Raw genomic sequence first — 15,244 nt, 5'->3', positions numbered from 1 at the left:
CTAGTAGAATTTTAAGAAGGATTTCTCTGTTGATGCTATCAAATGCTTGTTTAAAGTCCACAAAACAACAATATAGTTCTTTATGGTCTTCCCAGCTGAGCTCTGCTAGTTGGTGCAATGTGAAAATCTGGTCTATTGTTGAATAGTTTCCTCGGAAACCAGCTTGTTCTATGCCTATCAGTTCTTCATAGGTGTTTTTTAATCTATTTTGTATAATTCTTACGAATATTTTATAGGTGTGGGAGAGTAAACTGATTGGTCTGTAATTTCTGCAGTCTCTTTTGTCTCCCTTCTTTTATATTGGGATGATCTTTCCAGTTCTCCAGTCATCTGGGATCTCTCTTGTTTGTAGTATTTTATTGAATAGGGTTGTTAAATATTCTATTGATGTGCTGCCTCCATATGACCACAGTTCAGTAGGGATAGTATCAATGCCTGGTGCTTTATTGTTTTTCATCTGTTTTATTGCATATCTAACTTCTTGTAAAATTTTTGGGTGGTCGTTATTTTCTTCTATTGTTGACATTGTAGTTTTGTTTCCTAGGTGAAAGATAGTCTTAAAATGGTTCGACCAGATTTTTCTTATATATATTGAATATTCCCAGTTTCAGTCATCTTGTTGTTTATCATTGTTACTGCTTTTGTTGAGAATTCCTTTGTAATTTCTCTTATAGTGTCATAGAAGACTTTTAGGTTGTTTTGTTGGTATGCTTCTTGGCATTTCTTCTAACCATTTTTCTTTGGCTCTTTTGCATAGATTATTAACTTTATTTTTTAGTGCTCTGTATTTTTCTCTATTCTCTTCATTGTTTTGTTGGTTTACAAGTATCTTGGCATCTCTTTTCTCTTCTATTGTAGCTACGATTTCTTAGGTTATCCACTGTTTGTTTATTTTGGGTTTGGTACCTAGAATGTCTTCTGCAATTGATAACACTGTTTCTTTTCCTTCTTCCCAGTATTTTCTGCTGTTCTGGAAGATGGAGGGTTTTAATTTCAAGCACATCTGTTCTAAAAATCGACTTCTGCTCGAGCTATCTTTTAGTTTTGATAGGTTGATGTTTTCTTCTTTTCTGATATTGTTTTTCCTGTTGAATTTTATCTTCACTTTGGCAGTTAATATTTCGTGGTCAGTGTCGAAATCAAAGCTTTCTAATGTTCGTACATTATTTACTGATCTTTTCCATTGTTTGTTTATGATGATGTAGTCTATGCAGTTCTTTATATTATCATCTGGGGATTTCCATGTATATTTATTATTAGAGCGTTGATAGAACAATGTGTTTGTAATCATCAGATCGTTTGCTTTACAGAAGTTGAGTAATTGTTCTCCTCTGTCGTTAAGCTCTCCGTATCCAAATTTCCCCATCACATCTTTTTTTGTCTGCTGTGAACTGTCCTATTTTAGCATTAAAATCTCTCATCACTATCACGAGTTCTCTATTTTTGGAATTATCTATTTCCTGTTGTAGTTCTTCGTACTAATACATAAAAAATCTCAAATGTAAAATTAAAAGTACAGAATTTAGTTCTTGCAGGGAAATTTTACTTTCTGATATTTGGTACACAATTTGAAGAGTTAATCTTCCTTATTTTCCCTTAACATGTTAGGCTCAGTCTTTGGATACGGAGAGCTTAACAACAGAGGAGAACAATTACTCCACTTCTGTAAAGCAAACGATCTAATGATTACAAACACACTGTTCTATCAACGCCCTAATAATAAATATACATGGACATCCCCAGATGGCAATATAAAGAACTGCATAGACTATATCATCATAAACAAACAATGGAAAAGATCAGTAAATAATGTACGAACATTAAGAAGTTTTGATTTTGACACTGACCACGAAATATTAACTGCCAAAGTGAAGATAAAATTCAACAGGAAAAATAATATCAGAAAAGAAGAAAATATCAACCTATCAAAACTAAAAGATAGCTCAAGCAGAAGTCGATTTTTAGAACAGATGTGCTTGAAATTAAAACCCTCCATCTTCCAGAACAGCAGAAAATACTGGGAAGAAGGAAAAGAAACAGTAGAAATACAATTTTATTAATACAGACCAGTATTTTACAATAAACATTTATTAAAACCTACCAGTTTCGCCAGCAAACTGTCTGGCTTTTTCAAGGCATTACGGAGATATGAAAGTAAATGCAAATTAAAAGGAACATAAAAAACGTTGTAAACCAAACTAGTATCAATGGTTACATGTTTCGCGTGACAGAGATGGCTTATTGTTCTTATTCATTATCACGCATGTGTGATAATGAATAAGAACAATAAGAACAATAACCACAACAGAAGCATCTCTTCCGGCTTAGCACATCATTTCTGCACGTCTAACCACACGACAGATTGGCAAAACAGCTCCATGCCATATCTAGATGACGACTACAGGCATCGTGTATTTAAGGAAGCCACAATAGTACTAATAACCGGTGAAAACCTCAACAGAAATCAGGGTATAATTCTAAACAGTTCGTGGAAAAACTTGATCCTCTCTCTCAATCAATCTGAACTACAGCTAGCCAGTAATCACATTACAAGTCTACAACAAACACGCATGCGTGATAATGAATAAGAACAATAAGCCATCTCTGTCACGCGAAACATGTAACCATTGATACTAGTTTGGTTTACAACGTTTTTTATGTTCCTTTTAATTTGCATTTACTTTCATATCTCCGTAATGCCTTGAAAAAGCCAGACAGTTTGCTGGCGAAACTGGTAGGTTTTAATAAATGTTTATTGTAAAATACTGGTCTGGTCTGTATTAATAAAATTGTATTTCTATTATAAAAACGACCAAAAATGTATACTTTGAAAAGAAACAGTGTTATCAATTGCAAAAGACACTCTAGGTTCCAAACCCATGCGTACAGTGTGGTTTTGCCACACTGTACGCATGGATGCAGACAGACTTCCTAACGTCCTAATCAATACTTTTCCAACTGAAAAAAGAAGACCCAGAAGACCAAGAATTACCTGGCAAATTAATAAAGAACATCTCTAGATGCAGAACATATAAGGAACTTTTTCGAACATCAAGGAATAGAGAAGACTGGAAGATCCTGCTCAAGAGAAGGCTCAACCCGTCTTAGACAGAAGAGAAGAGAATCTTCCTTATTTTCTCTTAACATGTTAGGCTCAGTCTTTCATGATCAAGTAAGTCTGCAGTGGAAGAGAAATAAAGGATGATGACCCAGTTGCCTGAGTTTCTCAGATTGAAGGAGTGTTGAAAAGATCCAGGGATAAGTAACAAAATTGATGACATATCTGCAAAGTATTCCCTCTAAGGATAGGCTAAAAGTTTATGGGTTACAAAATTTAGTGAATAGGTGGAAAAGAGGAGATACAACAAAAGCATCTAAATTACTAAAGAGGTTATATACGATAAATGCAGAATAAATTTTCCAATACATGACAGGATGGGAGAGAATAAGGAATCACTCCTCGAAGTTGTGTAAGAATGTTGTTATCAAGGATCCAAGCACAATGAGAAGAACTAATTACCAAGAACCAGTCATAAATGCTTTGTGAGTGAAAGAGTTTAAGGGTAGTGAAAAGAATAGTGTGAGATTCACAAGTGAGCCTTTTCATACTCCACATATAATAGTAATAACAATTTAAGGTCTTTCTTGAAGGAAGTGAGATCGCACCCTGCCATATTTCAAGAAAGCACTAGGTTGTTACGTAAAATAGATATATATAGAACTTTTCTTGCATCTATAAATGTTTTAAAGTATTTAATGTTCTATTCTCTAATTCTAAACTTTTATTATTAAAAAAATATTAATTAACCAATAATTATGAATCACAAATTAAATTACCATCTGCACAGGAAGCGAGATATTTTCCATTACTATTAAAATCAAAATCCAAAATTTTTCCACTATGTCCTTTGAGCGTCGTCAGCAACCAAGGATGAGAATATTGAACTTTAAGGTCTCGTCGTTTATCAGTCAGAAATTTCTTTTTTTTTGATAAGGAACCTTTCACTTTGGGTTCATCGGCTTTCTGCTCATCACCTTAAATAAATAAATAAATTACTAAACTTAGCAAAGTAATACAGAGGATTTGGATTGCTCTGAATTTGAAAAAGGTTGTGTTCTCATAATATCAATCATGCCAAACAAACACTGTTTTGTGAAAAAATATACATCTCATACTTTTCTTTCACTTTGGGTTCATTGGCTTTCTGCTCATCACCTTAAATAAATAAATAAATTACTAAACTTAGCAAAGTAATACAGAGGATTTGGATTGCTCTGAATTTGAAAAAGGTTGTGTTCTCATAATATCAATCATGCCAAACAAACACTGTTTTGTGAAAAAATATACATCTCATACTTTTCTTTCAGTAAAACGACAAATTAAAGTAAATGATTTTTGGGTTACAAAATCATACAAGAATGAAAAAAATACTGAAATATGCAATACAAACAGCCAAAACGAGAGGTTTGGTCTATCATGTAATATAACTATAACATATTTGTTAACCGAAACTTATAAATATATTGTAGTTATAGAATAAAATTATTCTGAACACAGCAAATATTATTTCTCTTAATTTTTTTTTCTTACAATTTGGATAAATATCAAAAATTTTAATATCAGGGGGCCATGACATAAAATATGCTATGTTGAAATAAGTACCAAAACAGTATATGCTTATGAGAGAAACTGAATAATGCCTTCATTTGGCCCAGATATCATTCATTCCATTCTTCTGGCATGTTTATTTATTTATTTTTAATGTGACACCCACCAACAAAATCTTAATCTATAGTACATTAGCATCATGAGTAAGCTATAGTTTTTTTGTTTATTTATTTATTTTTACTTTTTATATTTATTTTTCATAATCTGGAAACTCTACTCTAAGACTTCTAGGTAATAAAATTCATCTTTTGCCTAAGGACATTCACAAACATCCATGAACACTGGGTGTTTTTCATGGATGTTGGCAAATGGCTTTGAATAGTAAATGATTTCACTGTCTGGTGTAAGAATAACACCCTGATTATTGGGATCCCAAAGTAGTTTTAAAAAGTTTCACATTTGATATCTAAAGTAACGTTTTTATGTCACGTTTTTTGTCACTTCATTGTTTTGAAACATCCAACAATGTGTTTGTCTTCATGAGACAAACACATTGTTGTCTCATGTCTCGAGTCATCAGAATTGAAGGAGAACACACTTACCAGCACGGAACTCAAGGGGGAGGCAGAGCCCCCTAGTGTGTGTGTGTGTGTGTGTGTATCCTAATAATTATAGTAGTCATTTTTATTCAACAGATCCACAGAATTTCTACAACTCTGAAGACTTCAAAATTAATCAGAGCTTATTCTCCAGATTGTCCAATTTCCTTTTATGTCATTTTAATGTGAAAGTGTGTATGTTTTCTGATATTGTTAGTCACCTGCTTTAGGTGCTCTGAGTGCTTTTACACCAACCCTGCAGCCTCTAAGACTGAATCCACAACCAAGTCTCTTTTTTTTTTTATGTGATTTACAAAGATAGTGGAATATGTAGGCCCACAATCACTTTGACTGAAGCATTTCTTCTAGGAAAAAATTACCTCAAAATTTGCAAAATATTAAAAATAGCAGACTTCATCAAATTCCTAATATGTACCCTCAGGGTGTGCACAGGATATTATTATTAATATATTAATATCTGAACTCCATGGAGTCAAAGGATTCATCATAGGAGAGTCCACAGACCTGAAACTAACTTAAAAAACTTTCTCTGGATACTACTATATATACATATCCTTTATCCACTCAATTTGTGACCTTGTAGTAATATGCAAGTAGACTGCTGAAATATGACCTCCCCTTAACCTATATCAACCCACTTCTGAATCCTGGTCCTCACCAACTTCTCTAACACTCTTAACAACAACCCCAGACACAAACTGGGCTATAATATGTAGTCTCAGTACTATCCTCCACCCTATGTGAAGTGGCACAATTTTTTCCCACCTTCCATTCGTTTAGGACTTGTCCTGTTGCAAGACTCATGTAAAACAGGTGTGCCAAAGGTACCATTAATTCCATAAAGCATTCCCTCAAAACACATGCCAATATACTGTCAAGTCCTATTGCCTTATCAATATCTTCTTCTTCTCTCCCATAGTCCTAAATGGACCATTGGGTCATTCATGGCTGGTATATGATGTTCTTTGTTATCCTCCTCCAATCATCTCGATCTCTTGTTCTTGATGTCAGTTGAGAAAGGGAGGAATCTGTCCATTTTTTTGATGTTGTCAGTCCATTTTAACCGAAATCGGCCCCCCTAACCCTTGATCCCGGAACGATTCCGTCTAGTATTTGCTTTAGAATGCCATTAGCCCGCTCCACATGTCCGAACCATTTCATCCGTCTTCTTCTGATGACTGTCGGAATATTTTCCCTTTTTTTCCCATCTGTTAAATTAATCAGTTTCTGAACATTTTCATTGGTTTTGAGCAGTATAGGGAATTCTCCAGAGTCTTCTGTAAGTTTTCATTTCAAAAGACAGGAGTCTCCTCTCATCTTCCCCCAATAAAGTCCAGGCCTCACAACCACACAAGAGGATAGAATTCACCAAAGTGTCAATTAGTCTTAGTCTGGTTATGATTGCTATTCTGTTATCTCTTCACAATGGTTTTAACTTTTGTAGGGGCCACAGGTGCCTTAGCAATTCGGTATTTAATGTCGGTTTTGGAGCAACCATCTTGACTCATCGTGCTTCCTACATAAGTGAACTTGTTTGCATTCTCAATTTGTTTATTGTCGATTTGTATCTTTAAGGGTTCAATGTCTGATTTTGAGGTTATCATTGTTTTTGTTTTTTGCAGGTTTATGTATAATCCATATTTTTTTAATGTTCCGAAAATGCGGCTGGTTATCTCTTGCAATTCTTCTTTATTTTCTGCCACAAGATCGATATCATCTGCAAAACGTAAGTTGTTTATTCTTAGTCCACCAACTACTATTCCAATGTTATATTCATGAAGAGCTTCATCGGACATATTCCAGAAAACAATTAAAAAGAAAAGGCGACAAGATGCATCCCTGTCTTGCCCCCCATTCTGCCCAGAACGGTTCACTGCTGTAATTTTTAATTTCAATTCTCATATCAGATGAGGAGTAAAGAGATTTAATAATCCTAATGATTTTATTGTCTATACCATAATATTCTAAAATTTTCCATAATGCCTCATGCCATATTGAGTCAAAAGCTTTTTGAAGGTCGAAAAAGTTGTGACAAATTATTTTGTTATGTTCAATGTATTTTTCACCTACTATGTGTATTGTAAAAATATGGTCGATTGTACTTCCTGAAATCTGCTTGTTCATCTGATAGTCTGCTTTCTATTTTCTTTTCGATTCTTGACAATAATATTTTTAACAGGATTATGCTTGGATGGATAATAAGGCTTATTGTTCTATAGTTGCTACATTTATTGCTGTTTCCCTTTTTAGGAATAGGTAAAAGGACAAAAGTCTGCCAATCAAAAGGCCAAGCTCTGTGTTCCATATATCCTGAAATAAATTTAGCAAGGTGTCTATGATGATGTCACCTCCTTCACGTATCAGTTCCATTGTAACACCATCAATTCCCATTGGTGGTGTTACATTGTAACACCATCGATATCAAGTTTACTTAACTTAATTCCTCATATGCTTACTCCTTGTTTACCATCAGTCGCTCCTCCATCATACCCTCTATATTCCAGCTTCTCCTGATGTTGCATTCACAAGGATGAAATATACTGATAAACTGATAATTGAATACTTCAACTATATCCTCTGCATTGGTTACCAACCTACCAGTGTCACCAACTAGCAACTTCTACCTGTCACACATCGAAAGAGCTCAATAGGATTTTTTCTTAGCTTTTTTTTCTCGTTTACCATCAGTCGCTCCTCCATCATACCCTCTATATTCCAGCTTCTCCTGATGTTGCATTCACAAGGATGAAATATACTGATAAACTGATAATTGAATACTTCAACTATATCCTCTGCATTGGTTACCAACCTACCAGTGTCACCAACTAGCAACTTCTACCTGTCACACATCGAAAGAGCTCAATAGGATTTTTTCTTAGCTTGATTGGCTAATTTCTTCTCGCATGCCGTCTTTAATGAGTCGCCTTCCTGGCCTGCTCTTTGTACTCTTCATGCAAATGATCATTAAATCACTACTAGAACTTGTACGAGAATGAGCTCAATGTTTTAAAATTTTAAATAAAACCTGTAGAATTAGAAAAGAAAGATGAAACATGTTAAAAACAGCCATTAAGCCAGAGTATCTTCTTCTAAAATCAATTAACTAGGTACATGCTGCACTAGATGAAACTACCTTTTTCTAAGAGAGGAAAAATGTAAAACAAAAAAGTTTAAAAAAAATATCAAATAAAATCAGAAAGAAATTATAAACTGGTTTCTCTGTTCCTGAGAATTATAATAGTCATGATGAAGAAAACCAAACATTCTTGCTTTCAGTCAAATTATCTTGAATTACAATACAAGAATTATAGGAGAACCTCTCAAAAATGACCTCATCTAATGAAAAGTACAAAATTTTAAGCCTTGCCCAAAACTGGACCTGTTGTGCAGATTTTTTTTTTTTTAAATCTTTTAACGAGTTATATTTTTTCATGGATTTCTTTGGTGTGGTTTTTAAAGTTATTTGGTTGTAACATTATTTTTATTTAGCTGTTGTTTGTGATAAATAGTTTGTTATGTCAGAAAATTTTAGTTTATTTTTTATGATCAATGTGATATAGTTAGGGGAGATTTTTGAGGTTGTGGGTATGTGTTTTGGAGAAAATAGGAAGACGGAGGCATTTTTGATGTGGGGCATGTTACATCTTTGTGTGGTATAATAAAAAGAAATAATTGTTTAAAATCTGAAACATTGTAATTAGCAATTGTCTGAAACACAACATAGAATTTCATAATGCTTAGAGTTATGAACTTCTTAGATAAACCATTTGAAAGAATAGTTACCCATTTAGAAAAAATATATTATTTTTGTGATAGCCTGAATGCTCAGTATAAGAACAGAAAGATGTTGGTTTATTCAGAGAGTGACAATTTTTTGCTCATTGTTTTGACATTTTTTTGTAAGAGTTCATATGATGGTGCTACCGTGGGGGGACATTAAACAGTTGTTCACAACAGCAAGCTCTTGAAAAGGACAAATGAAAACCACATTCTGTCACTGCAAACTGTATTAGACTTCTGTTCTACCAGTAGTACTGGTATAAATTCCTTTTCTGTATTCTTGTTAAAATGTTCCAAGAACTGTTCAGAGATTTTCATGCAAGTGTGTTTTTGATCTGCTGTGTGCAGGTGTGGCACTATCACTTCTATGTTGTGATTCAGATTTTAAACAATTATTTCTTTTAATTATACCACACAGAGATGTAACATGTCCCACATCAAAAACACCTCTGCCTTCCTATTTTCTCCAAAACACATATCCACAACCTCAAAAATCTCCCCTAACTACATCACATTGATCATAAAAAATAAGTGCAATGAGCTGGGCATATTGCTCGAAGACAAGATCAGTGATGGACAAAAGAAGTACTGGATTGGATTCCACAAGAGGAAAAACGACCACGACGCCGACCTAAATTGCGGTGGATTGATGATATCATCAGATTTGCAGGAGTGACATGGAAAAGGAGAGCAATGGACAGAGAGTTTTGGAGTAATCTAGGAAAGGCCTTCAGAACACACGCAATTTACAGACAAAAATTACTAGTTGTGGTGGTGTTGGAAGTGGGCGGTAGATGGCGTTGATGGAGATGATTCGTAGTAGAGGTTAGGTGTAGAGAGAATTGTAGATGTCCTCCCATGATGAGTCTTCGGACTCCTTGGAGGTATCAGGAATAATAATAATAATAATAATCTAACAGTGGATCGACGATGATGATGATGATGATATATATATATATGTGTGTGTGTGTGTGTGAGGGTGGTCTGAAAAGCTCTCGGCCTCGACCATAGATGGCAATACTATCGGCAAGATATTTTTTTCTAAGTTGGTACATCTGTCATAAGCATCAATGTAAAATTGCAAGTCATTCTATCAAGTAGTGTATTTTATACAGCTGTCTGAAATGGATAAAATTGAGTGTCGTGCGGATATAAAATTCTTTGAAAAAGAAGGTTTAATGCCAAAAGAAATTCATTCGAAGTTCATAAAAGTTAATGGTCACTCTTCTCCATTTTTGACAATTAAAAAATGGACTGCTAAGTGTAAACGTGGCCGTACCAGCCTTGAAGATGATCCACGTAAAGGATGTCCAAAAAGTGTAACACCACCAGAAATCACTGATCAAGTGCACGATATGGTATTGGATGACCGGTGAGTCACAGTGCGTGAAATTGCTGAGACAATAGGCATTTCAAAAGAATGTGTACGATATATTTTGCATGAAGAATTACAAATTAAAAAGCTTTGCGCAAGATGGGTGCTGCACCTGCTCACAGCAGATCAAAAATGCACTCATATGAAAATCTCTGAACAGTTCTTGGAACATTTTAACAAGAATAAAACTGATTTTGTACGTTGATTTATTACCATGGATGAGATCTGGATTCATCATTACACACCAGAATCCAAGCAGCAGTTAAAAACAGTGGACAGTAGCAGGTTGTTCGGCATCAAAGAATACAAAGTCTGTTCCATCAGAAGGAAAGATCATGGCATCAGTGCTTTGGGGTGCTAAAGGTATTTTGTTTATTAATTATCTTGAAAAGGATAAAACAATAACCGGGGAATATTATTCCGATCTTTTAACCAGACTAGACGAAAAAATCTGTGAGAAAAGACTTGTTTGCAGAAGGAAAAAAAACATCTTTCATCAGGACAATGCACGTGCCCACAAAGGTGTTTTGGCAATGGGAAAATTAAGGGATCTGCACTATGAATTGTTGAAACATCCACCCTATTCCCCAGATTTGGCTCCTCTGACTTCTGTCTCTTCCCAAAACTAAAACTCTTCCTCACTGGTCAGCATTTTTCATCAAATCAAGAGGTGTTTACAGCTGTAGAGGGGGTATTTTGCAGATCTTACTGAGACCACTAAAGAGATGGGATAATAGTGCTGGAGCATTCGCTGAAATAAATTTATTAGTCTTAAGGGAGATTATGTTGAAAAATAAAAATAATTTTGAAATTATAAATTCGTTTTTTCATTTTATCAGCAGTTACTCTAAATTGTCTATACAGGACAATTTTAAACCAATTACAACTTATGAATCAAGAAATGGGTTAGAAATACAACAGCTGATCAAAATCCAGACATCACAGATAACTGAGTTCTAAAAAAAAGTAGGGGAGTGAACAGATACCATCAACTGCAAAACCGTAAGGTGGCCCAAATAGCCCATCAGATTCCCTGAGCATTCAAGAACACACTTCTTCTTCTTTGAGTGCCATCTCCTATCGGAGGTCAGCAACCACCTTGGCAAATTTTGAGCGATCCTCAGCCACTCTAAACAGTTCCTCAGAGCTCATGCCAGTCCACTGTCTGATGTCTGCCAGCCAAGATTTTCTTCATCTTCCTTGTCCTCTTCTTCCATTTATCTTCCCCTTTATAAGCAATTGAAGTATTTTATATTTTCATTACGAAGTAGGTGACCAAGATATGCAGTTTTCCTTCTTTTTATGGTATCTAAAAGTTCACGTGATTTCCCCCATTTGTTCCAGTACTTCCTGATCGGACATTTTTGCTGTCCATGGGATTTTTAACATTCGTCTGTATAACCACATCTCAAAGGCTTCAAGTTTTTTTTATTGATGTTGTCTTCAAGGTGCAAGTTTCTGCACCGTACAGCAGTATAGACCATACATAGCATTTAACCATGCGTACTCTAAGCTCTAAGTTTAAGTTGTGGTTACACAGTGTTGATTTCATCAGGAGAAAATTTATTCTTGCCATTTCAATTCTAACTTTTATTTCCATTTCTGGATCATTCTTCATTTAACCAGCATCCGAGATATTTAAACTTTGTCACTTTTTCTATTCGTTTTCCCATTTAAAGAAAGTGATGAATTAAGAATTGGTTTCTTGCTTATGACCATGAATTTAGCTTTGGTGATATTTATTTTTAATCCCATTTTTTCATTCTCTTCATTCACTAGTTCCAGAAGTTTTTGAAGATCCTGAATATTGCCAGCCAGGAGAGCTGTGTCATCAGCATATCGGATGTTACTGATGATTTCACCATTTACATTAATTCCTTCCTCTCTTCCTTTTAAGATTTTTTGAAATATGGCTTCTGAGTATATGTTAAAAAGAAGAGTGACAGCACACATCCTTGCCTTACTACTCGTTTGATGTTAATGGGGTCTGTAATAATGTCATCAACTTGAACAGATGCCTTTTGGTTCTAATATAAGTTTTGAATGATCCTGCTGTCTTTACCATCTAATCCAATTCTCTTTAATAGTGCAATCATTTTGTTGGACTTTATCAAATGCTTTCTCAAAGTCAATGAAGCAAATGAATACTTCCTTGTTTTGATCAATACACTGACAGGTAGGAATAGGAAGGTTAATATCCATTCATATAAGACAGGGTATTCACCTAAATTTGGGCACCTAGATTCCTTGAGGATGAAGTAGTGGTAAAAATGATCCAACGATTATAATAGGCTTATGGAATAGTCTCAGGACAGACTGAAGGTCTGTGGGTGGCAAATACTAGTCGACAAACAACAGAGTTTACAACAGAAACACATAAGTAATTAAATTGGTTTTATAGAACTGATACTTTTGGAACTGATTATATGTCTCTATTGTAAACAGAGTCAACAGAAACATATAAGGCAATAAATTGGTTTCACAAAACTGATACAGAAGAGTTTTTTTCAATAGCAGTCAATAGCACTCCTAGAAACTATGCAAGAGTATGGTTAACAAATATGTGAGAACTTTAAACTGGGGGGAGGGGGATGAATAGATAAAATTGGATGCTAGAGGCAGTTGTTAGTGCACTGTCAGGAAGCACCTTGCATAACTGGAAGAATGACATTACACTGTGCCCTTTGATTGGAAAATACCTGTTCAATTCTCATTGTGACAAGAGGAATCTTTATATGGGTTTTATCAGTTGAAGGAGAGTTAGCCTTTCTCATACAGAGTTAGAAGGATTTTTTCTCCTGAAAATTCAGGTTTTTCATCCTGTGTACAGGCAAACTGGCAATCAGAACACATGCAATTTACACACAAAGAAATACTGCTGTTGGTGATGGACATTGATTGTAGTTGTGTACAGTGGGGGAGAAGGTGTGTAGTGGAGTGGGGTTCCACACTCCGCTATACACTCCTTGGAGGTGGCAGGTAATAATAATAAATGCATTCAAGGTATTGTGTGAATAATGGTTATTGTGTGGCTCTACCAAGATGAGTTTTTTTTACTCCATTATGTTGCCTGCAAAAATAATATTAAAAAAAAAATTTCCTTTCATTATATTGATGCTAAGTTTCTAGTTAATAAATAAGTAACCTAGAGGATTTGTTTTATAAATTTGAAAAATTGCTGGTTGTGAATGCACATCAGAAATTAGATGATTTAAATGATAAGACGCATATAACACAGGTTAGGCAAAAATCCCATGACTTCCAGTCTGTCAACACTGATCATTTATGACAAATGGATAACTTCTTTTGTCATACAGATATGAAAAAATCTGATTAAATGCATGCTCTTAGATATTTCAAAAGGATATAACATATCTATTTCTTTATTATAGCCATATTCAAATTCTCCTGAAAGCTTATGAGAATATAACTTAAAGCAGAGGAATTGCTAGTGGTTTTCATGCTACTTAAAAGATAAGAACTCTATATTCACTTTTATTTGGACTGACAGCTGCATTGAACTGCTGATTACCATCACAAAGTTAGCAGAAACTGTGGGAGCAGAAAAAACATCTACTGTTAAACCATGTCAATGCCATGCCAGGAGGTTATCTTGGCAAGTGCAGATATGAAATACTATAAACCAATATAACTTTCTGATATGGAAATACTACAGTTGAATTGAGGGTTTTTGCATGTTCTCTGGTGAAAACCAACTGTTCGAAACAGCTGTCAGGCCAGTGAAAGCTAAAAGCACTAATAAATGGCGACTATATGAACTCCTGGGTAGAGTTCTTGTCTTTTAAGTAGTGAAAATCAATATTCATGGAACTCCTCTGCTGAAGATAAACCAAGCCAGAACGAAGGCTTTTAGGTGGTTCTTTATTACATCATGGAGCCTCCGAAGCTCAGTCAGTATAGACGAAGTCCTCTGGTAGGAAAAGACCTGGGTTCGATTCCCGTCAATGGCGTGAGGAACCTTTATCTGTTCTCTTTCGACTATATGTGAGTTAACAGGTCAAATACAGAGGTGGAGTTTTTTTATCCAGGTAACGCGTTTTTCATCCCTCAAAACAGGCAAACTGGTCCCGTGAACACACACGGCTACAGTCATAAAATATACTACGGCAAGGAAGGCAACAAGAAACCACCTTGCTCATAATCATCTGCCTAGTATGGTAGCATATAGATATCCCCCGCCAGCCGTATGGCTGAGGGAATAGGATAGGATTACATCATGCTTTTAGTTCCATTGTGATGAGTATTCCGACTCCAAGGAGGCTTTGGATATTAAAAAACACCGCCAAAATTTGAAATGATTACAAGCAATTTACTTTATTAAATTATTTTCCATAAAAATAAAGAAAACACACTACGCAATAAAAAAAAAATTATGATAACAAAATTCCACGTGTTTAAAAACTCAAAAACTGGTGTACATAAAGTCCGTCACAATACAAACCCATCTCTTCTTCAGAACAGGCATTTTTTTCATTTTGCTTTCTGAGATGAGTAATTAACGTGATTAATAAAATGGATGCTAAACCAAGCGTGGCAATAATAATTCCAACACTGTCAGAAATATAATCAACAACAGTCGCCATGCTTTTTCCATGTGACCACGTTATACGCCACTGAGAGCCACCTATCGGACAATTAAAAGAGGTACTTCGGTTTTGAACATCGGAGTTTCGTCATTAATATCCACATGGTTCAAGTGACTGCAATAATTTCTTTCAGGTTGATCAACAAAATATTCATGGCATTAATAATATTTGTTCATCTTTCCATTTCAAAAATCTCATAGATTATTCTGCAGACAGAATTTGGAAATCATTTCGAAAAACTTAAATATATCAC

At 34.9% G+C, this 15,244-nt stretch overlaps 1 protein-coding gene across 1 annotated transcript in view; it reads right to left on the bottom strand.

Annotated features, from left to right (window-relative positions):
- The window catches only part of LOC150107834 (transducin beta-like protein 2), a 261,182-nt gene extending 246,189 nt beyond the window's left edge, over positions 1 to 14,993 (bottom strand). Inside the window, exons 1-2 of the mRNA XM_090391583.1 lie at positions 14,847 to 14,993; positions 3,838 to 4,035 (exon numbers count right to left, since the gene is read on the bottom strand). Of these exons, the coding sequence (XP_090247709.1) occupies positions 3,838 to 4,035; positions 14,847 to 14,988 (340 nt within the window). The 5' untranslated portion in view covers positions 14,989 to 14,993. The remainder of the gene's footprint in view (positions 1 to 3,837; positions 4,036 to 14,846) is intronic.
- Positions 14,994 to 15,244: the final 251 nt, after the last annotated feature.

This window comes from Typopeltis vanoorti, chromosome 4 (assembly GCF_054136105.1).
Source record: "Typopeltis vanoorti isolate ZY-2024b chromosome 4, IOZ_Tvanoo_1.0, whole genome shotgun sequence".
NCBI lineage: Eukaryota > Metazoa > Arthropoda > Arachnida > Uropygi > Thelyphonidae > Typopeltis > Typopeltis vanoorti.
Note: the sequence above shows the minus strand (reverse complement) of the source record. Positions and strands in the feature narration are given on the sequence as shown.